We start from the raw sequence: 26,972 nt of genomic DNA, 5'->3' as shown, positions 1-26,972 counted from the left end.
TTTAATCCAAACCTTAGTACTCAAAAACATGCTTCTCTATAAATAATATCAAAGTGGACTTAGGGTGTTCAGGAATAAAAGAAGCTCTATGGCTCAAAAGCTCAAATGTCAGAATTTTAAAATATACATTTATAAGTACAGTAAATCTATACTAAAGGGGTCTGTTGAATTGATTTTAAACTCTGGGGGCAAATATTTTGGGTACATGTTTCCATGAAAATGTTAAAGACAGACAAGCTAAAAGACAAGAAGCAGAAGAAGATGCAATGGTATTTATCTGTTTCCATTGAATTTTATTGGCTCTTTTACCAAATGCCGATGGCTGTATGTTTTTTCATGACAGCAGAATCTTTAGGAGCCTACTGGAGGCCAGAGCTTCTCAACTGAGCAACATCGAAATATTAAAATAGATATGTAGAAAGGCACATGTTTTGTCGAAATACAATCTTGGCATGCATTGGCTTAAAAATAATATTAATAAAACAGGAGCAATTAATAATAAAAAAACAACAACATGGTGGTAAACTGTCAAAAGCTTTGACCTTATAAAGCGCCTGTTCCTCTGAGAGCAGGACTCACAGTATAAACATTCCTCCTTCTCCTCCTCTTGGAAAATAAATGACAAAAAAAAAAATAAAAAAATCCCTACACCACCATTGGCACAGGACACAGGCTCTGTAATACATCACTTACACTCATAAATACTCGCTCGCTGAGAAACAGCAACAATGTCAATGACTGTTTGGTCCGACATACAGTAGCAGTGTGCTCAAGTACAGTGTTGATCTAAGCTTGTCCTGAGAGAAAGAGAAAGAGAGACACACACATACAGAGAGAGAGAGAGAGAGAGAGAGAGAGAGAGAGAGAGAGAGAGAGAGAGAGAAGTCCCAGTCCTCAACAGCGTAGCACTAGTAGCCATGCAGGAGAGGAGCTTCAGGTTTTGGCACGTTTGCATCTCTGTTGTGTCTAACAATGCAAGCGCTGTCCTGATTTTGCCGAGTGGCAGGAGTCACTGGTTAAAAGAGGGTGGAGCATACGTTAAAACTAATTAGCGTACTTGATCATGTGACGTCACTACTTCCTTTCTTCAGCATGACATAACCTAGCATACCAGTCTTGTTCAAATGTACAGCACAAACTGTGGACTGTGCAGCTTCCTCTAATGGCCCCGCCCCTTCTGCTACGTACAGCAGGCAGCAACTGTGAAAAGTGCTTCCACTCCACCTTCTCGCACAGAGGCACTAAACTAAAATTTGCAAAGGTCCAGTTACATATTATTCGATCCTTACAAAGCAACTAACATGACTGATTAACCACAACTTATGCTTGACCATTAGCGACTAATTTATTAGCTAGTAAATAAGACCATTTGAAGTGGTTATGTTAAAATAGTGCCACAGTCTATGAACACACGAAACATTTGTTAGTCTGTTACATTAGTCTGTTTTGAATTTTTGTTGCAGGGAGACTAACCGCATACTTCTCTGTCCAATCAGGATTGTAAACAATGTTGTCACATCACTAATCAGTCAGAGAGGGTAAACAAAATGAAAAATCTCTGAAAGTCAGTGAAAACTCTCCCATTTTTGAGCTTATGTCTCTAGCCCTATAGCTTGTCTCTGGTTTGATGAGCTGCCTTCAGCTAAATGATTTACATAAATGCTTGTGATTGGATAAACCGCAATAGAGGATTTGATACAGAAGCCGAGCTGGTTCATGTTTAGAAAATTGGGTCGCTGAACTACTTTTTTCCCCCTACATTTCAGCGTTTTCAGCTGATGATCCCTGATCTAGCACACCCTCCAGGTATTAACAGTACACTACACTTTGCTGAATTTTCCAGTGTAAACACTGTGCTTTCACTTCAAGCATGCAAAGCACACAATTTGCTAATACAACAGTTTACCTAACAAGCTTGCAAACCTGACTGCTGGCTTTAATTATGCAACATATTACCTAATGTTATCTAACTTGGCTGGCTTCCATCAGAAAGCTACAACTAGAGAAATAACTTTAAAGGAGCAGTTTGCCATTTTATAGCCCCCTGCTAACAAAGGGAAGTTAAAGGAGCAGTCTGTAATTTTAGAGCCCTTTAATAGAGGTAACATTAAAGGAGCGGTTTGTGATTTTTTTTTAGAGCCCTCTGCTGTCTGTGAGAAAAACTGCAATGATAACATTAGATGATAAGCCTATCTATTCCCTCAACCTGAGCCAAAACTCCTCTGCTTTTTTTTTTTTTTAAATGGAAAGCTTTGAGCAGTGGTGTTCAACCTGGGGGCGGAGCTGACAGCAAAATGTAAACAGAAACTTAAAGCAAACAAGCTAGCCACTGCAATAATACACATCACAGTCTTCCTAAGGTATTTTTAAACCATTATTATTATTATGCATCTAGCAGCACTTTCAAACATTACAAACTGCATCTTTAAGATTAAGTAGACAGGCAAGTGACTAGCAAAACTATCAAATATATTTCATGCTAAGTTGTAGGGTCAAGCTGAAAATGCGAAAAGAAATTCTGTCATATGATCAAGTTAGGATCTAGGTGATAAAAATGCAAACGTCGATCCAAGATTGGCCGTCACTTGGCAAAATCAGGACGTGCCTTTTTTTTGGTCGTGTCCTAAAAGCTGATGATTGGCCGTGCCCTCTGATGTCCAACACTGTCAGAGTATAAACTACAAGCTACAGTGGATACACATGGCTAAAGCGAAGAATAATATAAACTGGCAACCTTGTACTGGCTTATTTTGCGTTACGCTACAAGGTTAAAAAATAAAAATAAAAATAACGAAAACAGTGCACAAGAAAAAATGAGATCTAATTAAATATATGAAACAAAAGCACCCTGCATTTCCTCTCCATCCTGCTGTACTTCAAGTATGTACTTCAGGTAACATGTTACTTGAACCCCACGTCATAATACTGACATGAACATGCCATAAACACATCAGCACATAAGCTAATGCTGTCATAAGCTAATATTACAGTGACGGAATATTGCCATGTGTGATAAAACATATGCAAACAGTTAAAGTGGTTATTATATGACAGATATTTTGTCATATACTTGTGCTATTATAGGAAAACAATCAACGATGGTTTGGTGTGATACGGCCCAACATGAAACAAAGTTACTGTTATCACCCTGAAGTTGATTATTTTCCAATTACAGCACATCCTGAACTGTTTTGCCAAAACTACCAGTTCTTAAAATGCACTGACGTCATACGTTTTATTTATTTATAGTTACATGTAATGTTGTGGAATGTCGATAAAACCCAAGCTAGTTCCTGTTATCACTTAGCAGCTATAAACACGTGTTTCCTCACCAGCCTCTTTTTTTCTCTCTTGAAATAATAGAACAAAAAAAATGCAGCTTGTCATGTTACCAAGAAACCGCTAAGCACAAAGTCTTCTGTCCTGAGCACTCTCCCGTGATTCTTACAAAACTGCTGACACCAAAATATGTTAAATAAATTGTTCTGTAAACGAAGTCTTAAGCTAAGATTATGTGGCCATCGATATACGTCCACCATTCGGCTCCCTGTGAAGGAGTTGTGACTATAGTAACGATAACGTATTAGAGCGAACACATTAGTATTAACTTCTGATTTGCCCTAAATACTCAAAATGTGCACTAACTAGAGAGCATGTGATAGGCGATCATGCGATCCAACAATAATTACTGATAATTTTAACATGACACTGTTATATCATTAGATATACCATATAACTATGACTGGGTTTATGACTTGATCAGTCTCGTGACACTGAGTTCAAGTAATGTGTTACTGTTCTTGAGACCTGGAACGAGTGAAATCAGACCTGGCGTAAACGGAGGTCTAGAACTTCCTGATGTTTGTGTGCTGTTTAACTGAGGGTTGTGCTGCGGCTAGGTCTGTTCACCTTTGTGTGCAGGTTAATTTGGAGAACAGTAGTTTAGCCACCCAAGGGGTGAGAAAGACCACACACACACACACACACACACACACACACACAGTTGCAATGCGTTATGTCCGCGCAGAAACAGAAGAGCGTTCTTCCAGTTTATTCTGGGTAAAGAGATGGGCAGTGCTGCCACCTTGTGGTTTCAGTGAATAGTGGCGGGAGTGGCAGGCTCATCTGGAGAGCTTGCTGATGACACGAATGAGAGCAGCGTTCTCGTCTTTCAGCCTCTGGTTATCCGCACGCAGATCAACAAGAACCTGTGGAGAGAAGGCGGCCAGAGTAGGAGTGTGAGTGAGACAGAGAGAGAGAGAGAGAGAGAGAGAGAGGGATTTAATTCTTTGTTTTTAATAAAATGCCTTTTGGATAAGATCAGTCATCAAATTAACATGCATCACCTTGAGTTCATCTTCAAGCTCTGCTGCTTTCCTCTCAAGTGCTTTCTTCTCCTGTGACACCAAAACACGAAAAAAAAAACAAAAAAAACAACAACACATAATTACCATTACTTACAGATTAGCCTTTTTAAAAATCTTTCACTGTGTTCCCTTCCATGGATTCAGCCTAGCATTTCCCTAACAGTCATATAATCAGCCTTATACCACAGCACTGCTGTGTGCTCCATTCGGATTGGTCAGGAGGTGGTACAGCCCTGATAGTAGTCAGCAAGGCAAATAACAGGTTTATATTAATGCACTCATTCTAATAGGCTAGCGTTTCTATAGTAACTGCTTATCTAGTTACTTGTATGGTGGATGCTTCACATAAACAGATGTGTAGTTGTTGATATGATGAAGTTTTGGATAAACATAAACATATAATATTTTTATATATATGTATAATAATATAATATAAAAATATATATATAATAATTTTGGATAAACGTAAACACATAAACAAATGTGTAGTTGTTGATATGATGAAGTTTTTGGAAGGACTTTGTGCTTTAGAACAAAGGTAAAGCTGATCCTAGTTTTCCGACATTAGAAAGCCTTTTGGACGGAGGACTTTTTTCTCAGTAAAAAAACCAAACATGTTATTGGAAAATCATCAGCTTTGGGCTGGTGATACGGCCACGTCCACACCCTGTCATTAATTATTTTCCTATAACAGTACGCCCAAGTGTTTTATTCTTTACGAAAGCCTCTATCATTTTTATGCCTCCACCATTAGGTGGCAGGTTCTCTGTCCGTATGTCTGTCCGAGATTCTTGTTAGCGTGATATTTTCAAGAATGAATGGTTAAATGTTTTTATGGAATTATTATTGTAACCAGCAGATGAACTGGAATTTTGGAATTGATCCAAACAGGGCCAAGGACACAGCAAGGTCAAATGTCTGAAACAGTTTTTCTTCGATAGTTTCCTTCCTGTTTTAAATCTATTTTAAGGATGTGAGGCATACAAATTAATAACGAGAAGGACTATACAGCAAGTTCTGCTTGTTCTTCATGGATTCTTCTTTGATTTTCTAAGGCCTGTATCTACCGTATTTTCCAGACTCTAAATCAGTTCAGAGTGTAACCCTGTGTTCACACAGAGCTATATTTTCAAACATCACACATATGGCAGGTTTCTTGTCCTTTCCTTGTTTAAAAATTTGGGTACAAATCAGGGACCTTCTGGCTGCACTGCCATGTTACACTCAGTGTTAGATACATAGCGAAAAAAAAAATCTATATAAACTGCTTCGTCACACACATTAGTAACATCAATTTGACGTGTTTTTAGAATGACTGTACTGCCTCTAAAATAACTTCAGAGACCTCTATGGTGCAGTCAGTGCTTTATATTTCCTGTGCTGAACCCTTTGAGAGGTCTTGATCTTACTTCCTTCAAAAAGCCTGGAAATATCTGCCATCTCCACTAAGAAGTCCCTATGTGCCCTAGGTTTTGTCTTTTTGTCTGTTTGTCCATGTACTGTCAGTACAATGATGATAATTTCACACTTTTCACATCTATGGGATTTATCTTTATTCAAAGCTTCAAAGTTAGAGGCAAGATAATGGAATAGTTACCCTCTTAATAACTACTATATTAACCACTACTGTAAATACACTAACAGACAGGTATATTACAATTAGGCTAATGCAAAGGTTATAATGCATTCATTGCTTTGCTCAACACTGCAAATAAATAGAGCATAGCTTACAGGAACTTTTATCAGAGAAAAAAGGAAGTAAGTGAGAGAGTGTGATAAAAGAGAAAAGAAACAGATAATCGTATTGAAACTGTAGTGAAGCCAAAAACAGACTCACAAATCTCTCTAGTTCCAGTAGAGCAGGGCGGTCACAACCATTTTCCTGGCTCTGAGTGCAGAAACACACACAAACACACAGATATTATAGTGACGGTAAAAGAGGAATATATTGTCGTGTACTGTTGCAAGTTTACATGGTTATTTATGTAAGTGGATCTTTTAGGTGTATAACTGGTTGACAAAAAATGGTTCTTTAATCGTTCTATAGGAAACCATAATCATGAATGTGAGGCTATTTTGAACATGCAAATACACTGCAGGACACTAGGGGGTGGTAATCACTCTCAAAAAATATTTTCATGGGCGAAAGTAGTTTATTAAGATACAACTATGCTCTGTTGAATGGCTGAAACATTACTGGGATGCAAAATTTTGATGGTGTGGTTAAACTGCAAGATAGTTTGAATTTACTTATATTTAAAGGTGCATTAAAAGTGCTTCTGCTTGTTTTTATATGGACAAGGAAAGATTAGGTGCCCTAATGTAATTAAAAATATTGGTCTGCTTACTTGTTGACCGTATAAAACTATATTAGCCAACATTATCAGTTATCGATTTATTTCCCCTTTCGATTTATATATACATATATAATGCAGTGAGTGTACAGTAAAATGTAAGAAATCAAAATATTTTATAATTTCAAAAAATTTCAGTTTGTAAGATAAGACTAGCATGTAAAAAATGAATGATGGGGAAAACAACAACAAAAAAAGGCTGTTGCTGTAAAATGCTTTCTTTGCTGCCAGTGTATTATCATCTTGCACGGCTGCACACACTTGCACACACTCACACACACAGACCTGTCTGAGTCGCTCGAGCTCCACTTTGCATTCGCTGAGCTGCAGCTGTGTCTCCTGGAGCTTCTCTCTCAGTGTACTGTTCTCCTTCAACACGTCCACATACAGCTGCACAGACAGAGATGCGGAAAAAAGCAAGACATAACATTTCATTTCTTTCAACATCTTAGAAAATGTTTAAAATATACTTTAAAAAGGCAAATTAAATTGTACCTTTCTAAAATCCAGTGATAATGACGATTTTGCATCTCCTTGGTGGGTGTCACTACAGCAAAGCAACACAACAGTTAGTAAAAAGCACACTAAAAGCTGTAACTTAAAACTGTGAGACTGTGGAATAGGAAGAGACAGAAACCTTGAGGTGCCGTCTGCTCGTGTAGCCTCATGCGTATCCAAGTCCTCTGTCTGAAAAAACAAGCAGCAGTCATTTACACAGCATACTACTAAAAAAAAAAAAAAAAACGTGTTTTTTACGTCATGTATCAGACTTGAGTCAGAGATACAGAATTCAATTACAAACCCCAATTCCAGTGAAGTTGCGACGTTGTGTAAAACGTAAATAAAAACAGAATACAATGACCTGCAAATCCTTGTTGACCCATATTCAATTGAAAACACCACAAAGACAAGATATACAATGTTCAAACTGATAAACTTTATTGTCTCTTGCAAATATTCACTCATTTTGAATTTGATGCCTGCAACACGTACCAAAAGAGCTGGGACAGGGGTAGTTTCACCACTGTGTTACATCACCTTTCCTTTTAACAACACTCAATAAGCGTTTGAGGACACTAATTTTTGAAGCTTTGTAGGTAGAATTCTTTCCCATTCTTGCTTGAGGTATGACTTCAGTTGCTCACCAGGCTGGGGTCTGTTTATTTTGCGCTTCATAATGCGCCACACATTTTCAATGGGAGACAGGTCTGGACTGTCAGTGAAGCTCAGTCCCAGCTTCATTGGAATTGGGGTTTGTATATAAAAGTAGCATTTGACTAGTGGGACTGAGATAATAATAATAATAATAATAATAATAATAATAATAATAGAGATAGTAACAGAAGATGATCATATCATGTAAGCAGTGCTCTAGTGCTGATAACCCACAATGTGTTATTTTCTTAGCATATAATATGTCGTATGGCAGATGCTCCATGTAATCTAAGTGTAATAAATCGATTAAAAACATGTTGTACGTAACAAAATGTATATTTGTCGACATGGTGAAGCGTTCTTTATGGAGATGTGTTTGGAAGGAATTTCCAGTGTTAGTGTTTTCTTTAAGTTAAGTTAAGAACAGTAAGCTGTTCCTTTAAGTTTTCTGACACAAGAATGTCCTCAGGAGAGAGGATGCTGCGCAACATTAAATATAGCTATAAATGGGTCACGCTTTAATATATATAATTTTTTGCATTGAAAAAATTGCTGTGGTCTAAGAGGACGTTAGGTTCTAAGGGTGTTATGGGAAAATAATAAAACTTTGGGGTGGTAACAGTAACTCTGCTGTGTATCGAGGGCCTCTACCCCATATGCACGCACTGAATAACCTAATTACTGAGCTAAATCTGGATGTCTTTATTGCGATAATACGGTATATACGATATAAAATATCATAGTAGGCTGTTTGATTAAAAAATTCTGGTAATTGCCATTTTGAAAATAATCAGTTTAATCATGTGCCTGAAAGGCTTTCAGTGGCTCTCTGGATTTTATCTCACAATCGTCACTAGAACAAAACCTTAACAGATGAGATACCACTGCCCCAGACACTATTCTAGATGTGGTGACCAGTCCAGACTTTTCTAGAGATACTAGGTACAGGAAGAAAACTGTTATTTTTGAGCCACTTCTTTTGACATGAAATAGAGCTGTTTTTCTAGCTGTACTGCATCAGAGAGGTTACCTGCCCTTGTAGATCATTCAGTGAGAATAGGGTCATACGAGTCTTTTCCTGACCACAAACCTCATTTCCATTAAAACGTGTGCTGTCAAATCTCTGCAGATTGCAGAGCATATCAGTGATGTGTATGTGTGTGTTTTTTACTCACCTCTCCTATAAGTGTGGTGATGCCAGTGGATCGTCTCTCTCTCCTTGCTCTACGGCGATCTCTCACACCCAGTTTGGAGTCTCCCTCTGGGCTGGGGGCCTTCACAGGCTCTGTGTCTGCAGACGAGCACTCATGAATTAATGGCATGCTTAGTAATTAGCACTGCATTTCATTTAATATAGTAGGCTTAATACAGTCAGGCTCTAACATTATCTCACATCCAAAGTTTGCTGCTTTGGGCTGAAGCTGGAATCGCTTTCTTTCTGTGTCTGAAACTATGCCCTAGTTACTATATAGTGCACCATTTTCCAGGGTCTGCCATTTTGTAACAGTGTCCTAAAACACTGTGGAAAATATCTAGCGCACTCTTTCAATCCCACAATACACTGAGACAGGTGATATACCCTAGCAGCCACAAAATACCCATAATCCAGATCCCTTCATCCAGGAATTAAAGTCAGGCTCAAAAGTTGAAGCGGAATTAAGAAATTAGGCGCACAGGAGTTTATTGGGCACTCCTGAATTAAGAGAATGGAAATGAGGACACAAGACCACAGGACAATTTCTCAAAAAGATTGCTGAATCCACACCAGGTGCGTTTGACTAGTGGGGCTGAGATAATATTAACTGAAGATAAGCATTGCCTGAAGATAAAGAGGAAAAAAAAACCCTCTAGCAAGTTGCCAGTTTCTGTTTGCAAGGCCAAGCACCAGAGAGCAGCCGTTCTATTGAAATGTGAAGCCACAGCGTGCAGGGCTGTAACTGTCTGCACAGGCGTGAGAATGTACAGCTTGTATCGAATGACTTCTGCTTCTGTGCTATGCAAAAAAGCACAAGCATACTGAAACATTCTCTTGCTGCACCAATACTATTCATGTGTTTGCAGGAGTACGTCCCTCCTCCTCCTGCAAACACATGCAACATTGCTATGCAAGTTAAATTTGCCCAGATGCACAACCTTTTGACACTGTACAATAAGACGCTGCTATTAATGGATGTGATTATTTTTTGTCTGCGGCGCATTTAAAAACATTTTTAAGTGCAGATACTTGTGCCATGCTGCAAGTCTCCAGGACTGTAGCGCTTATTAATAGTCACTTACCTCTCTCCGCTGGCGTTACCGTGACAACTGGACTGACAGTCTGAAGACTGGGCTGAGGTTCAGACGTCCTATTAACGGTTCGCTCTGCCTCTTTAAGGTCAGTCAGGGTCACTCCCTGCCAATAAAAACACCAATGGAACACAATATTTACACAAATGGCAATATATAGTGTAGAATAAATACTAAAAAAAAAAAGAAGCAAAAAACAAAAAACGCAACAATGCTGAAAAAGGTTGAGTTGAAATTCTGAAATGTCTGTAGTGGCAATGAATTGAAAAGAATCCTCTGGAACCAAGGCCATTGAAAAAGTGGGTGATTTTATGATTTTGTGAATTAATACATTGGTCTAAAGTCAGTGCACTTCCAGTACCAGTCCCAAGCCTGGATAAAATTGGGGAGGGTTGTGGTAGGAAGACCATCCAGCGTAAAAACTGTGCCAAATCAAATATGTGGACGTGTGATCCACTGCGGTAGATCACAAGACATGGACACTTCCTTCAAAGTATTCAATTTGATGCTTCATCACTCACAAGCCCTAATAGTTTTAGTCAAATGTCACGGTTACACTCTCATGAGCTGAAGAAAGGAAAAACAGCAGCTGGAAATGGAAAACACTGATAATAGGTGTCCTTTACCTACTTTACTAGAATAATACCTGAGTGGAGCGTCGTGACTGGCGCATGAGACGAGAACGAGCTTTTCTCTGAGACTCTGACTCCTCATCCCGAACTGGAGCCTGGTACCTGGTGGTAGTTGATGAAGGAAGATAGACATAAATGCATCAATTCAGATATCTGGTATCAGGTAAATTATGGGTATACATCATACCAGTGTATGTCATCATGCTAATGAACAGACAACATAAACTGACAGCCATCTGAACGTATTTCATGATTAAATCAGCTGTAAATGATTATAAAGAGACCATGATGTGGTAGTTCAAAGCATGGTCAGTGTGCACAAAAGCCCATTGCTGCCAGGCAGCTGGTGTGTAGGTGGTGCTCTTACTTCTTGCCGTCAGTAGAGGGACCACTGGGGCTCTCTGGGGCTGAGTCGCCTCTTTGCAGAGTGGGAGGAACACGAGCAGTACGGCTCTCTCGCTCTTGCTCTCTCTCCTCCGCTTCCTTCTCTTCAGGGGTCTAAGGGAAAATCATACACATCCATCAGACGCCTGTGGTGTCAGTAAAAGCATATATACCATAATTAACCAGGAAATGTACTTTTGTATGACACCAACACACAGCAAAGAACACCTTGTGTAGTGAATGTAACACCTGACCTTGTCAGCAGGGCTGACCGTGGAGGTAGTGATGCTTTCTGAATCTGGACTCGACACCGTGGAAGTCTCTACACCCGAGGAAAAGATAAAAAAAATAAAATAAATAAAAAATGCTCTACTTCAGAGAATGAACTCCACACTGAATGCTCTACATGCTTACCCTGCCTTCACACTGTCAGATGACAAGTCGCTAATGTCACCCCCAGTTTGTCTCATGTGCGTTTTGCCAGTGACATGTCAGCAAAGATTAAAACCAATCACATTCTCTATCATCATGACATCACCACTAGTCTCAGGCTCAGACGCTCCGAGCATGACCTACATGCTACACTTAGCTGCTCATTATATTGGTTTGAGGTTCATGCCATCCTGCCTTTAAATAGTGGTAATGCTTTACACAAAGGTACATTAAGGTTACATTAATGTGTGTAATTGTTGATATGGTGGTTTTCTGTGAGGATATTTTATTTAGTATTTTAAGAATTCTTCAGTGCCAACACTTTGTTGCGGTCAGAGGTAAAGCTAGAACATTGCTTTCTCACACAGGAAATTTATTTTCTTATGACAGCTTGTCACACCTCGTTATTTTTATTCCTTACTAATTAGTTAACCTGAACAAACCATACACTTCAGCATAAAGTAACATTAACAAAGGAACATGTACTTCTGTACATTAATACTTTAATAATTAATTTATGCTTTTTCTAAGTAATGAATGTAGCAATACTTCAGTTCATGACATGATTTAATCGAGGCTGATGCTTGTAGCAATTGTGCTGGGGATGTAAACTGAGCTTTACCGGGACTGCTCTCTCTCTCCTCATTTAGCTCCAGGCCTCCAGAGACTCCTCGCTCCTTTGACTGATCCTGCACGCTCATCTTTTCTCGGCTGCTCATCCTACACACCGAGCTCCTGACAGAGACAACGACAGAGGGAGAGAAAGACCCGTGAATAAAAAGAATATACTGCAATTCAAACAGATACAAATAAACAGCTAATACAGTGTGAGGCGGCTTTCCAACCTGCGTATTTTGGCAGCGTTGCCGTTTGCAGACGCTTGTGCATTCTGTTTGTCCTTAATGGCCTGTTCAGTTCGCCACTGCAAAGCAATACACACAAACCACTTGTAAAGAAAATAATGATAAGTAGCCAACAGACATCACTTCCTGCACAGATTTATTTGAATGCGAATACAGTCCAACAATTCAATCCCTGCACAGATTTATTTGAATGCGAATACAGTCCAACAACATGACACCCAGCAAAAAATACATTATATTTATTCACTTATTTATTTATTTACTTACTTTAACAGAATGTCATGAAGCGTTTTATTCCTCTTATACCACAGCCGTTTACATACTATATAGCCAAAAGTTTGCCGCTGTAGTTAGTGGGCAAAAGTTATGCACTATATAGACACATGACCATCAAATCCATATGTGGTTCTTCCCTAAACTGTTGCCACAATAGTGGAAGCACACAATTGTCTAGAATGTCTTTGTATGTTGAAGCATTAGGATTTCCTTTCACTGGAACTAATGACAATGCCCCTGTGCACAAAGCTCCATGACATGGTTTGCCAAGGTTGGTGTGGAAGAACTTAAGTGTCCTGCACAGAGCCCTGACCTCAACCCCACTGAACACATTTCGGATGAACTAGAATGCTGACTGTACACCAGACCTCCTCACCCAACATCAGCGCCCGACCTCACTAATGCTCTTGTAGCTGAATGGGCAGAAATCCCCACAGCCACGCTCCAAAATCTAGTGGAAAGCCTTCCCAGAAGAGTGGAGTTTATTATAACAGCAAAGGGGGGATTAAATCTGGAATGGGATGTTCAACAAACACACATGGGTGTTCATATGCTTTTACTCATCTAGTGTAGTTATGTTTAATCGTGTGAACAGTCTGTGAAATGAGTTCCTGTTATCACTTACATAATAACTGCTAGACAGTAGTTCCCTCACCAACCAGAGAAAGGAAGAGTCCTTTCTCACTCTAAAAGTCTTTCCTCTGACTGAATGATAAATAAACATCTCCTCACAGAAAACGTTGCTATATGAACAATGACACAATTTTTACATATGTTGATGTGGATCTGTATGTTGATCATACACATGTGTACCTGTGTAAGTTGCCAGTGTAGAAATGAACAAATTAATTAAAGAAAAACTGTGATCTGAATTAGAGCAAAACTACTGTCAGAGCTGCTGTTATAAAGTTAATCAACACCTTCTGACCAATCAGAATCGAGAATTCAATAGTGCTGTGGTATAAACTGTGTTAAAATGCATATTTGAAACATTATCTTACTAACACTGATCACTTTGTCTACTTTCAATAAAGCTGACAATGCAAGTTAAAGCCATTTATGCAAGAAACGTAGTGAGACTGGAATACATTTATATCCATTCAAGAGGCCATCAATTAAGATAATAATTATAATGGAATACATTTATATCCATTCAAGTGGCCATCAATTAAGATAATAATTATAATGGAATACATTTATATCCATTCAAGTGGCCATCAATTAAGATAATAATATAATATAATATAATATAATCCAACTATAATGATAGTTGGATTATATTATATTATATTAGTATAATAGTAGATCTAATCTATCTAATCTCATTTTTTTGTTAAAAATAATAAAAGAAATTCTGTTGCATGTCATTTCTATTTTTTTTTTAGAAATGTTCTGTGTATAGAACCATTCATCTTGCCAGTGTGTGTGTGTGTATGTGTGGGTTGTCTTACACTAGCTTGTCTCTGCAGTAAATCCTCCAGCAAGGCCTCCACACTTTCATCAGCCACGTCAAATGGAGTCTGACCCTAAAATACACAATTTACAGTAACTGCCACACTCTGAGAAACACATACAATTACTCACAAAGACATGCAGATATAAGTATTGTCATACGTATTAATATTTGTATGTGTGTATTAAACAGACACATCAACAAGTGACCCAGAATATAAGTGTATTAACATTAGGGTGTTTTGTTGAAGGGTACAAGTGGTCTGAGGAAGAAATCATATAAAATGTCACACCCTGTTAAAATTGACTAGAGCCCCAGTCTCTGCTGAAGAGAAGCCGCCCCATAGCATGATGCTGCCACCACCATGCTTCACCATGGGTATGGTGGTGTTTGGGTGATAAGGTATCTTGTTCTTGTGCCAAACATACCTTGTAGAATTATGCCCAAAACGTTCTATCTTGGTCTCATCAGACCATCACACATGTTGCTGCATGGTTTGTGGTGATTTCGATGGACTTGGATGATTTATTTATTTTTTTTTTAATTTTGTGAGAAAGGGCTTCTGTCTAGCCATCCTATCTCATAGCCCAAACGTCAAGAATACGAGAGATTGTTGTTATATGCATGGCATGACAGCTATTTGTCAGATATTTCTGCAGCTCCTTTAATGCTGCCGTAGGTCAGCATATTCAACATGAAACTAATATCTGAGCAAGGGTCGATATGACACTAATCCGACATCAGCTTTCCTTACTGCATCTTTAAAAGGTCCTGCTTTGAATTTTTGCACTGCTAGTAAAATATGTTTTAAGCTAAACGTAGAGAATGTTATAAGATGTTATAAGATCCTTGGTTGTAATTTTTTATTCCATTTATGAGTATCGCCCACGTCTGATTATGTAACGGTTTGGCTCTTAAATCAGCAAAAACAGGGCACAAACACAGGCTTTTTTTTTGCGTTGATGGAAACGCAACATTAGAGATTCTGCTATTACCAAAAATTAAGACCTGCTCTTAGCTCAGACTCTAAACATTAGAAAACAGTATTTTGTCATTTAATCCTTAGGGAGGAATAAATTTGTTATTGTTCTGATCCTGATTTATGCTTGAAATGTATTAGATAAGTGTTATTGCATCATAAAATAAAAATAAACCAATAATGTACCAGAATTCAATTGAAGACTATGCAAAAGCAACCTACTAACAGAAAGGGGGTATAGGTTCACAGGCATTACCAATGTGTATATTTTTAATACGCATGGTCTGATACACAGTAGCCACACGCGCGCACACACTCACACACACACACACACACACACAAAAACCTCTCTTCCAGTTCCCATTCAAGTGGGTGCAGCTTACAAAGTGAAGTTTTGCGTGTGTGTGTGTGTGTGTGTGGGGGTGCAGCCTGCATTAGCATTAGTGTGGTGAGCACTCTAGCACAGAAGGGCACCAACACACATCCTACACACATCCTTTCTGCTGCACAGTTGCACAAGCTACAGTGTGTTAAAGTGCTCCCTTTAGCGAAGCTGACTAATATCGGCTTTGCTCTGAGGTGGAACTGCATGTTATTGCATGTTTTTTACTGGCTTAGAGGAACATTTTAGTATCCTTTTCCGTCTGGCTGCCTCTCTGTCTCCTTCCCTCCATTCTCGCTCTACCTCCTTATCTATCTTCGGCCTGGATGCCTCGTTCCCTTTCTTACCCACTTTTCTCCCTCTCTCTGTGTATTTATCCATGTCTCTTGTCCTCCTTCTGCTGGTCCAGACTACTCCTTGTTTCTTTATAGAGCTAGTGAATTCGCAGGCTTTCTCTCTGTTTCTCTGTATTAAGCTAAGTCTGTGCCGTCATTCTCTTGTTCAGTGTACAGCTCAATCCCTTATTCTACTACTGTATAGCTGTCCTTCTCTCGTTCTATGTAGCTGTCCATCTCTCCCGGCCCTTTTTATTTTTCTGTTCTACATTTGTGTCAGTCTCATTTTGTCTATACAATGTTATTTGAATGCCTCATTCTTTCTTGCTCTCTGTTTAGCTGTCAATATCTCTCGGCCTTTTCCTTCAGCTGCTATGCTGTTCTCTCTGTACATCTTTCACCACCCTTCATTCCTTTGGCTTGTATATCTGTCAGTCTGTCTATCCATTTCTCTTAGTCTCACGCTCTATCTATAGCGCTTTATCACTCTACCCACCTCTCATTCTCTCTGTCATTTACAGAGTTTCTCAATCATAGTTTAGCGTTCGTCCTCTAATAACCCCAGTTCAGGCCTTTAAAGCTACAGTATGTAAGATTTTTATGTTACAGCTGAAATAATTGACATAATCAAGTTAAGTAGATCAAATAAAGAAAACATTCTTTAAAAAACATAGCGGTCATGAACTGCTGCAAATCCTAACAAGCCTGTAATAGTTATTTGCCCAACTTAAGCTGCAGTCACACTGAATAAAAATCAACTGGCCACTCACTTGAAAGGAAGAGGACACAATATGACCGGATTTGCTTCCGGTAGCGGTTAATTTTACACTCGCCTCAGCCGTTTACATTTTTATGACAAGTCACAAGAATTAAAAAAAAAAATTCAAAAAAGTTCAAAAAGTTCAACCTGCCACAGGCGCAGATGACACAGTTTTACTCGGCTGTTATTGAGTCAGTTCTGTGCTCTTCTGTAACTGTCTGGTTTGGGTCAGCCAGCAAATCAGACATAAGAAGACTGCAACGGACTGTTAGGACAGCAGAAAGGATCATTGGTGTGCACCTGCCCAACCTTCAGGACTTGTACAACTCCAGAGTGAAGAAATGGGCAGGTAGCATCATCACAGACCCCTCTCACCCCGGCCACAACCTGTTTGCACTTCTTCCTTCAGGCAGACATTACAGATCTCTGTGCATAAAAACAGTTTTTTCCCCCATGCCATATCCAGCTTAAACGGCTAACACAGGAATCATTACCTGTGTTCTGTAATTCATTCCTGTAATTCATCCTCCATCTCTAATTACTGCCTCTTTCTCAAGTATTATGTTAATACATACGCATATCTCTTTATTTATAGAGCTGTATATAGAGTAAATAATGCACAAATCTGTACATAAATCTTCTGTTCCGGACTCATACACATTATTATTATTATTATTATTATTATTATTATCATTATTTATTTTTTATTGTTAAGTCTTACTATTTAAATGTTTTCTTTTCTCATGTCAGATATGTATGTATGTATGTATGCATGTATGTACCAAGGAGCACCTTAAAAACCACAACAAATTCCTTGTGTGTCTGTGCACACACTTGGCGAATAAAGCTAATTCTGATTCTGAAGAATTCCCCTCCTGATTTTTTCCTTAATTTGGCCATTTGCCAATTCCCATCCTCTAGCTAGCCCTCCTCTATCACACAACAGCTACCAACCACGGAAGTGTCTTCTCCGAGACAAGGAGTCTTCTCTGAGACATGGAAGCCAGTCAACCGCTGTATAACAGGGAAGCGTAACACATCTGAAGAAGAGTGCTATCCGCCCTCTTCCGCATACATGAGCTCACAGATGCCTGTGATTGGCTAGTGTCGCACTGATTGACAGGGGAGAGAGCAATGCTATCCCGTCCACCCAGAGAACACAGACATCCTGATCTCCCGACGATAGAGTGAACACCCAGTCTTGAGAATTCTGAGCCTTTAGATTGGGGTCACTAGCCAAAAAAAGAACCCCTGCTATACTCTCTGGATGCCTAAGATTTCTTTCACAATCCTTCCTAATACTGGTTTATGCCTCTCTTTCTATCCCTCTCTCACACAAGCTCTCACCTATTGCCCCCTTCACTCTCTCTTTCATTCTTTCTATTTAATGTTCACTTATTTTCTCTCTTCAATATTTGTCTCTTCAATATTAGTCTCTCAAACTATATAGCACAAGCGCTCTCTTGTGACGTTCTATCTATTGTCTGAATACCACATTCTTTCTCTTACCATTCCCTTTCTCTATTTAGCACAATCTTTCTCTCTGTCTGTGCAGCTATTCTTCTTTCTCTTTATGTTTTTTTTTCTGTTCCTGTTTTTTATTGATTGTAATCCCCTGGCTCAATAGAAAAAAGATAGAGTCTATCTAACCCTTCTTCATTCTACTGGCCTTTATTTCTCTGTCTGTTACTATATCTAGCGCTCTTTCTCTCTCTCTCTCTCTCTCTCTCTCACTCTCTCTCACCCCATTGCTGCGGGCCTCCATGTCACACAGTTGCTCTGCGAGGAGACAACAGGCCTCGCGCTGACCCCAGTGGGCTGCAGCGTGGAGCGGAGTCCAGCCGTCCCCATCTTTAGCAGACACATCCAGGCCACACTGACACAGCAACCTGAGACAGACAGAGAAAAAATACATTAACACATTTTCAGAGGTTTTAGAAATTACTGGAAACAAGTCTAAGCAAAAGAAACATCTAAGTCTAAACAGAGTATATATATATATATATTTTTCAACACTATTGTTTTATGTACTCAAGGGTCTATGCAGTGCAGCGCAGAGGGCAAGTGATCCCGGCCTTAGCAAGATCAGCTGGACGAATGTGGCCTGTTCCACAGGAAGTCTCTTGCATGAGACAGGAAATAAACATTAGCTATTCTTAGAGAGATCAGAGAGCTGTCTGATCACGTGCCCACCAGACCATTTCAGAGACACACCACCCAAGCAGCTGAATAAGCCACACAGTATTAACACATGCAATGATGTTAAAAATAAAAGAATGTCTCCGTTAGTGTTTATTCACACGTTAGCATCACTTACTTGATGGCCTCCAGGTAGCCCTTAGCAGCCGCAACATGGAGGGGTGTGGCTCTGGTCCTGGGGTGGTGCAGATCAGCAGGTACGCCCTCTGTAAGCCAACCACGGGCATCACGCATGATCATCTCCTCCTCCAACCGCTTAGCTGCCTCCACATCCACACCTGGACATTTTACACAGAGAACTGCATGATCGATCTGACCGTGAGACAACAAGTAATGATAAGCAGATAAAAATAAATTGGTCTTCGCTAAATAAAAAAAATTATCATTGGCGAATTGCTGTGGTATAAAAGGAATAAACCATTTCAGAATGTGCTGTTATTGGAAAATAATCAACTTTGCTACAGCACCACGTCGATGATTATTTTCTGATAACAGAATCCTTGCCGATTTTTTCACCATATTTTCTCACCAATTTGGTCCCAATCAGAGAGGATGGAGCTTAACACGTGCTTCCTCCAAGACACCTGAAGCCAGCCATCTTTTCCAACTGCTGCACCTGCTGCATCACATGGCAGCGTAACACACGGAGAGGAAAGCGCTATCTACCCTCTTCCGCATACAAGAGCTCACAGATGCCCATGACTGGTTAGTGTTGCTATGATTGATTTTTAATACATGAATTTTTGCTCATTTTCATGAAAGGTGACAATAACTCTGGAGGACACTGTTTATATAAAAGTAGTGAACCAAAGACAAGACATGCTAACAAATAACAAATGAAGGAAGGCTATCATTGTATTTTCATTATACACTTGCCTAAGGAGAGATGGAAACACCATCTGTACATACAAAAGCAAAATACATATTGTAAAAAGAAACAGATATTTAAATATGCAAATTAAATATCATCCACACATCCGACCCAAGTATGAAGTCTAGGTGCTGAGCAGGAAAGTAATTTTCAAGTGGCTAGATAACAGTGCATTTACTTCTGTTTTTAGCTTGTCCGTTTGTCTATTTTTATAGATAAAGTGTAACAGAGACAGAAACCACATAAGGTGGGTGTGTGATGATTTAGACATGCAGTTTGCATGATGTTAACCTCTGAGCTATAAGCTTGCCTTCAAATGCAAAAGTAAAGAAACATACTTCAGACACTAAACATGTCTAGGCAGATTGGTCTAAGGGGAAATTTGTGTAAATGTTATTTTTGGCTGTGTGATTTTTTAAATGTGACTTTTTGGATTGAGGATTGAAAGCAACGTTACAAACAGTATCTGTAAAACTCCAGTCACAGTCCTGCAATCACACTGACTAACAAACACATAAGTATTTGTGACGGCTGGACTTTGACGTCAGTGTCACTTTACCCCATTATTCACTGCATGACTGGGTGAGTGGGAGATGAGCTATTCATGGCAAAAAGAGCTTTCTGTCTTTCTCTCTTCCCGTCCATCTCCCTCTTGGACTCACCCTGTTTCAGAGTGTGCTCCTGCAGTAGTGCCTCCATGGCTTCGTCTTCGGCGATGTCTAATGGCACATCGCCATCACAGTTCACTGAGCTCAGAGATGCGCCCTGCTGCAGCAAGTATCTAACACACACACGCACACACAGAGAGAGAAGTACAAGCCAATAAAAATATATTCATCTATTCCAGTGCCACATCTGTGCTTAATTCATGATAATTCTAGCCTAATGTGCATTTGCGCATTACAGTATAAAGCTGTATAATGGCTTAGATGATAACTTTTATTATTTACAGAAATCATTAAAATTTATCACAATTATTCATTCGATTTAAGAACAAAATACTTTCATTGCACCATATTATTTTAAATCAAAAGAAATCAGACTTGCTCATGCAGCATCACAGGGCACCTAAACACACTTGGATGAAAGTGCTATCAACCCTCTTCCACATACACGAGCTCACAGACGCCCGTGATTGGCTAATGTCGCTGTGATTGACAGAGGAGATAGAGTATGCCACCCCTCCCACCCAGACAGCCTGGCCAGCTTTTCTCACAGCCACAGATGGCTCTGGCGTTGCCAGGATTCGAAGTTGCGATCTCTGAATGATAGGGCTTTAGAAATCAGACTTTTCTTTTACATTTGTTTATTATAAGCTTGCATTCCTTCAGGTTTGTACATTGTTGAACCAGAGACAGGGATTCAAGTTAGATTCAACACTTGTTATGTTACCGAGAAATCAGAAAGCACAAAGTCCTCTGTCCTGAAGTCTTTTCCTTGGTGGCAAACTTCCCGGCTAAACGTCTCCTCACAGAAAAGTTCACTGTATCACTGAATATATGTTTTCTTAGATCCCATGATCCCATATTCAGATAAACTGAATGTTTGAATTACAGCTGGTACTACTGTCATAGCTGGGCTGTGGAAAATTAATCAACCAATCAGATTCAAGAATTCAACAATGGCCAATCAGATTCAAGAATTCAACAATGGCCAATCAGATTCAAGAATTCAACAGTGGTGTAGGATGAATACAGTTACACTCCTGAAAACGCAACACTGTTGACAAGTACACTATATAAACAGGGGAGCTTATCATTTAACAGAAATTGACATCTAACATTAGCCAAAACAATCAGCAATATTGCAGCCAGTTACGTTTACTGAGGTTCACTGAAGGAGCCAAAAATAATAATCATCATTAAAGGCCAGCAGACTCTCACTGCTATGCCACACGATATAAAATACATACTCAGCGATTTCTATGTTCCCACAGGAAGCTGCTACGTGAAGCGGGGTCCAGCCCTCGTTGTCCACCTGGTTTACGTTAGCACCTCGAGACAAGAGGAAGGCCACCACCTCAATACTGCCATCGATGCAGGCCTGAGGGACATCACACAAACTCTGTATGAGTAGCTGCGTTAAAATGAATATATCTGATTAAAGAAACAGTTTTCAGACAAAAAACATTTTTTCAGAGCTTTCCCCATAACCCAAATGTAGTCAAATTGTTGCTAAGAAATGTAGCTAACACATAATGAAATAGCTACATATCTACACACCCGGTTCCACTTCTGTAATGTCACACAGACTTAATAATCTGGTTTGTGACAAAGTGTAACTTATTGTTATTTGAAAAAAATGGACAAAACTTCACAGTATAGCTGAATGCTATGTGTAACATTATTCTGGCAGACATCTTTGACAATGGAGAGTTGGAGTGGTGCTGTGTGCCTCACTTCACTGCTAGCAACTTCTATCTTCATACGCCATCATTGCTTACAATGATGCTAACTTAGCTAGCTAGCAAACGTTATGTTAACTAAAGTCTTCTCTCCACAAACGTAAAAAAAATAATATTCATTTCTACTATTGTTTACAAAAACAGATAAAATTGTAATGTTAAGAAACCACTAGCACATAGTTTATTAGCTGGCTTTGTAGCTAGCTAGTAGGTGTTTCGCTCCTCAGCCGCTGTGTCTAATGTTTAGCTGGCTGCTTATTTTAGTTAGCTAGCTACAAAAAAAGGTATGTAGGTAAGCTTTTTAAATGCTTTTTACTCAGATTAAATTAAATGAAGCCAGGCAACAAGTTAAAATGCTGTCTTTTTCAAATGAATACAAAAACTAAACATCAAGATAATGTCCTGATTTAATTTCAGAGTAAAAAAACAAAACAAAAAACCCTCAAGAGATTTTTCAGCTCAAAATGCTAAAAAAATCCTTCCATTCCTTACTCATTCATGACAAATGGGAGAGCTCGGGAGAACAAGAAACCTTCCCAATATTCTGACCTGAATGCGTTCAGACACTGCCATTTCATTCACTACATAAAAACGGAGTTTGTTGTTTTTTCTTGTTTTTTTTCTAACCTTTGCTAACATTAGCATATAGCTATGCTCATGCTAAACATTAAACATCTATAATGGAGCTGAAGCATGAGGTGAGTTGTAACTGATATATAAACTAAAATTCCTATTTTATGACTTTATTTGTAATCTCTGGACTACATGTGCATACACTTCACTTCAGGATTTAGTCGGAGAAACCAGGGCCGTCAGAAAGTTCCCAAAATTCTGATTTGGATTTTCCACTCTGAGGTTGATGTGAAGATTTTCCCCAAGTGGTAATTATGGTTTCCCCAATATGATATGATATGATGTGAATTCAGCATTAATGTTCACTGCCTGTCGCGTACAACCAATCACGATCCGTTCTGCCCTGAGAAGATTTTTTTTTTTTTTTGGGTCAAATGTGATAAAACACCAAAAATGATCAGGAAATGAGAAACGGTTATAGAACAGAGGTAAAGCCATTCAGTGCAGGTTGGTAGTGGCACATAATGCTCAGGAACAAAATGTCACACTGATGATTCTCGCACCTGGTGCAGTGCTGTGATTCCGTCGGCGTTGGAACAGTTGACCACATCCTCTCCACAAGTTTTGTCCCCATCGCTTATAACTTGCATCTCCTTCAGCATCTGCTTCGCCTCGTCTGTGTCGCCGCTGGCGCAGATGGCCAGGAACTCCGCCGTCCTCTCAAATCGCACACGCCTCCTGACACACACACAATGACAGCTCTATTAGTTTCTCAAGGTCCTCTTTCATTTTGGTGTATTATAGTGTAGTGACGGGCAACAATCAGTGTTTTCATACCATTTTTAGCCCAAATGTAGTGAATCAGCCAAGACATTAGGAGTGAGTGATACAACAGAAATATCACATCATGATCTTTAAAGATATTTCTAAGATACAAGATATACATCACAATATTTTGGGTTGCTAATAAACTGCCAGCAAAACAGTAGGAAACAGTAAAATAGTTTAAAAAAATTGGATATATTTATTTATTGCCTACAGAAGTAAATTATTTAACACTGAATAAGAAAAAAAATTAAATATTCTACAGTTACTTTTTTAACATTTTATACGTTTAAAGATTCAGCACAAGATTTAACATTCAACTGCTTCCAATCTGAGTTAGTGTTAAAAAATAAAAGAAGTATGTGAAAAACAAGAGGGTTTGAAGATGCCTTTTGTTAATATCTACAAAAAAATCTATAAAAAAATTAAAATCCTAAAAATGAAAAAAAAAAAAAAAAAAAGCTATAAAAAGGTATCATGATAACGAAAAGGGTATTTTTGACATCATTTATTTTGATTTCATATCATCATATCGCGCATGCCCAATATTAACAATGACACTGAGAATGACAACAAAGACAAGTGTAGTTATAGTCAGTTAACTATAATTATTAGGGATGCCACTGTAAAACACAAGGTGCTGTTTTTGAACATTTTCAGATGAAATTTTTCTCTCACTAATAAGAGAAAGGGGGAAAAAAAGGATAAAGATTATGACTCAAAAAGATTAAAGAAACATACAATGAAGTTTCAAATCTAGCACTTTACAAATAGTATTAATGGTGATGATCATTAGAAAGTAATTAAACCAAACCAAACATAAAGATGTTACATCCAGTAATTAATAAAAATCTGTAGCATCATTTTTAAAAACCACAGGTTCAATCACTCTTTTGCACAGCAGCAGAAAATTGGTGAAATGCCGGCCATGTGGAGAGACAACTGATTTTTAAAAGGATTGGATTGAAATGTACTGCTGTGTTTGTACTACTTTTTTGCCAGGTTAAGAGAAACTATCCTTGAGGTGTTTTAGTTTTGGGGAACAGTAACTGATAAACTGAAGTTAAGCAATTCAGACTTCTCACATTTTTACACTAACAAACCAGTGAATACCAGCTAACATCACATGTATGGTATACTGTAGAGTGTATACCTTAAACTGTCCCCTTTTTCATACAGAATCATTGATCCTGAGTCACCTAACAATTTTACAAAAATAAAGACTGTTCATTTATTATCATTTTTTAATAAGAACATTATTTAAAATTGAAATATGCTTGGCATGTATAAGAGTTTGGATGACAGACACTTCCATTACTATATTCGCCTTTTCGCTCCAGTGCAAAATTAAAGAAGTTATTAAAATTAAATGTCACGCACTAAACATGGATTGACTGATTCACTACATTTTTGTATGTGGAAAATTGTGTAAGTTTCACTGAAACAGATGTGACAGAGAGGTATGGAGGTGAAAAGAGAAAGAGCTGGAGAAAATCACACACAATGCCAAAGGAATGTTCGTTTGATAAGGTAAAAAAAAAAAAAAAAAAAAAAAAAAGGACAGGTATCGGATTTTAGCAAGACAGACACATCCGAATCGAGTAAATCATGATGCTCTCAGTCTGGATTCAGTGGTGCCATAGTGCAAACATTTGGACCAGTTTAAATCCGGGAATCTTTAGGAATTGATAGATAGGTGTGAAAAATATTGCCCTACTGTCCTAATACTAATTTCCTTAACAAAATGTAACATTTTTATCTTTAAAGCCATGATCAGGATAGTTAAAAGCTAAGGAAATGTATAACCCGTATAGCATAAGTCCTTTAACATTCATGCCTAATGCATGGTTTTTTTTCACTTTACTATCCCTGAAACACTGAAACCATGTCATTTTCTTTTCTTTGGGTTGTTCTTTATCTTTTCTGCTGCCTAATCTTGCATTAAGAGCCTGTTAAGGCTTGCTCTGTACATTTCTGAGTAGTAGACACCCCCCCAGCCCCTTCCTTCAGCAATTCAATTTGTTGTGGTAGTTATTCCAAGTGAAAAAGCATTTTATTTGTCATAGTAGCAGTGCCTGTCCAATCACCAAAATTACCCCAGATGTCACTGGTCAACCAAAACATTGGCTGTGCTTTTCACAAACACATGCCCAAATTTCCCTATTCCAGTTTGTGGACAGCTGACCATCACACCCATACGTGGTTCTTCCCCAAACTGTTGCCGCAAAGTTGGAAGCACAGAATTATCTAGAATGTCTTTGTAGTACGCTGTAGAATTACAGTTTCCCTGCACTGGAACTAAGAGACCCAAGCATGTTCCAGCATGACAGTACCCCTGTGGACAAAGCGAGCTCCATGAAGACATGGTTTGCCAAGGTTGGAGTAGAAGAACTCGAGTGTCCTGCACTGAGAACTGACCTCAACGCTTCTGAACATCTCTGGGACGAGCTGGAACGCTGACTGTACACCAGACCTCCTTGCCCAACAGCAGTGCCTGACCTCACTAATGCTCTTGTGGCTGAATGGGCAAATCCCCACAGCCACGCTCCAAAAATCCCAAAGCCTTCCCAGAAGAGTGGAGTTTATTATAACAGCAAAAGGGAGGAGGGCTAAATCTGGAATGGGATGTTTAACAAGCACATATGGGTGTGATGGTCTGGTGTCCACGAACGTTTGCCGATTTAGTTACTTCGTTCAAACAATACCATCCATCCATGCCCTCCTGTTTCATTTAGGTCAACATGAGGTGACACACAACCAAAATTCCCTTAGTCATTCACCAATTAGTTGACATTCAGAAATTAGGGACTGGCTATAAAAACAGCTATGTGCCTGAAAGTCCCCGTATCCATTGCTGGGGCAATAATTATGAAGCTTGAACCAACCAGAGCTGTAAAGAAACCTGCCTGGAAGATTACACAAGTGTATTCTTCCCCCATGCACACCGAGGAGGATAGTTAGAGAGGCAACAATGTCTCCAAGGATGACAGTTGGTGAGAGATTTTGGCGTCAGAGTCTCCGAATCTACAATTAGTCGCCAACAAACTATTTGGAAGGCGTTCCAGAAGAAAAACTTTGCTTTCATCTTACCACAAAAGTAAGCGCATGGAGTTTGACTGGAACCAGGTTCTATGGTCATCTGAGACAAAAGTATGGTGAAGCATCTGCGATATTGTGGGGGTGTACTTCCTCCAAACGCATGACACCATAGACTTCATGAAGTACCAGAAGATTTTCAAATGAAAATATGGCTGCCTCTGGCAAGAAGTTACAACTGACTCATGGTTGGATCTTCCAGAAAATGAAATGGTTCACTGACCACAGAAACCAAATTTTGACATGGCCACACCAGTCCCCCAACCTAAACCCCATTAGGGTGAGCTGAAGAGAGAACCTAGAACTCTGGAGAGATTGTAAGATGAAGAGTGAGCTCAGATTCCTT

At 39.0% G+C, this 26,972-nt stretch overlaps 1 protein-coding gene across 1 annotated transcript in view; it reads right to left on the bottom strand.

Annotated features, from left to right (window-relative positions):
* Positions 1-272: 272 nt before the first annotated feature.
* Positions 273-26,972, bottom strand: part of ppp1r12c (protein phosphatase 1, regulatory subunit 12C) — a 29,330-nt gene continuing 2,630 nt past the window's right edge. Inside the window, exons 2-20 of the mRNA XM_026933306.3 lie at positions 23,269-23,443; positions 21,641-21,771; positions 20,391-20,509; positions 18,976-19,135; positions 18,403-18,547; positions 14,201-14,275; positions 12,456-12,532; positions 12,233-12,345; positions 11,433-11,500; positions 11,162-11,292; positions 10,809-10,896; positions 10,154-10,268; positions 9,052-9,167; positions 7,359-7,408; positions 7,217-7,268; positions 7,007-7,111; positions 6,205-6,255; positions 4,347-4,397; positions 273-4,208 (exon numbers count right to left, since the gene is read on the bottom strand). Coding sequence (XP_026789107.3) covers positions 4,122-4,208; positions 4,347-4,397; positions 6,205-6,255; positions 7,007-7,111; positions 7,217-7,268; positions 7,359-7,408; positions 9,052-9,167; positions 10,154-10,268; positions 10,809-10,896; positions 11,162-11,292; positions 11,433-11,500; positions 12,233-12,345; positions 12,456-12,532; positions 14,201-14,275; positions 18,403-18,547; positions 18,976-19,135; positions 20,391-20,509; positions 21,641-21,771; positions 23,269-23,443 — 1,909 coding nt within the window. The 3' untranslated portion in view covers positions 273-4,121. The remainder of the gene's footprint in view (positions 4,209-4,346; positions 4,398-6,204; positions 6,256-7,006; positions 7,112-7,216; positions 7,269-7,358; positions 7,409-9,051; positions 9,168-10,153; positions 10,269-10,808; positions 10,897-11,161; positions 11,293-11,432; positions 11,501-12,232; positions 12,346-12,455; positions 12,533-14,200; positions 14,276-18,402; positions 18,548-18,975; positions 19,136-20,390; positions 20,510-21,640; positions 21,772-23,268; positions 23,444-26,972) is intronic.

This window comes from Pangasianodon hypophthalmus, chromosome 2, assembly GCF_027358585.1.
Source record: "Pangasianodon hypophthalmus isolate fPanHyp1 chromosome 2, fPanHyp1.pri, whole genome shotgun sequence".
NCBI classification, from domain to species: Eukaryota; Metazoa; Chordata; class Actinopteri; order Siluriformes; family Pangasiidae; genus Pangasianodon; species Pangasianodon hypophthalmus.
Note: the sequence above shows the minus strand (reverse complement) of the source record. Positions and strands in the feature narration are given on the sequence as shown.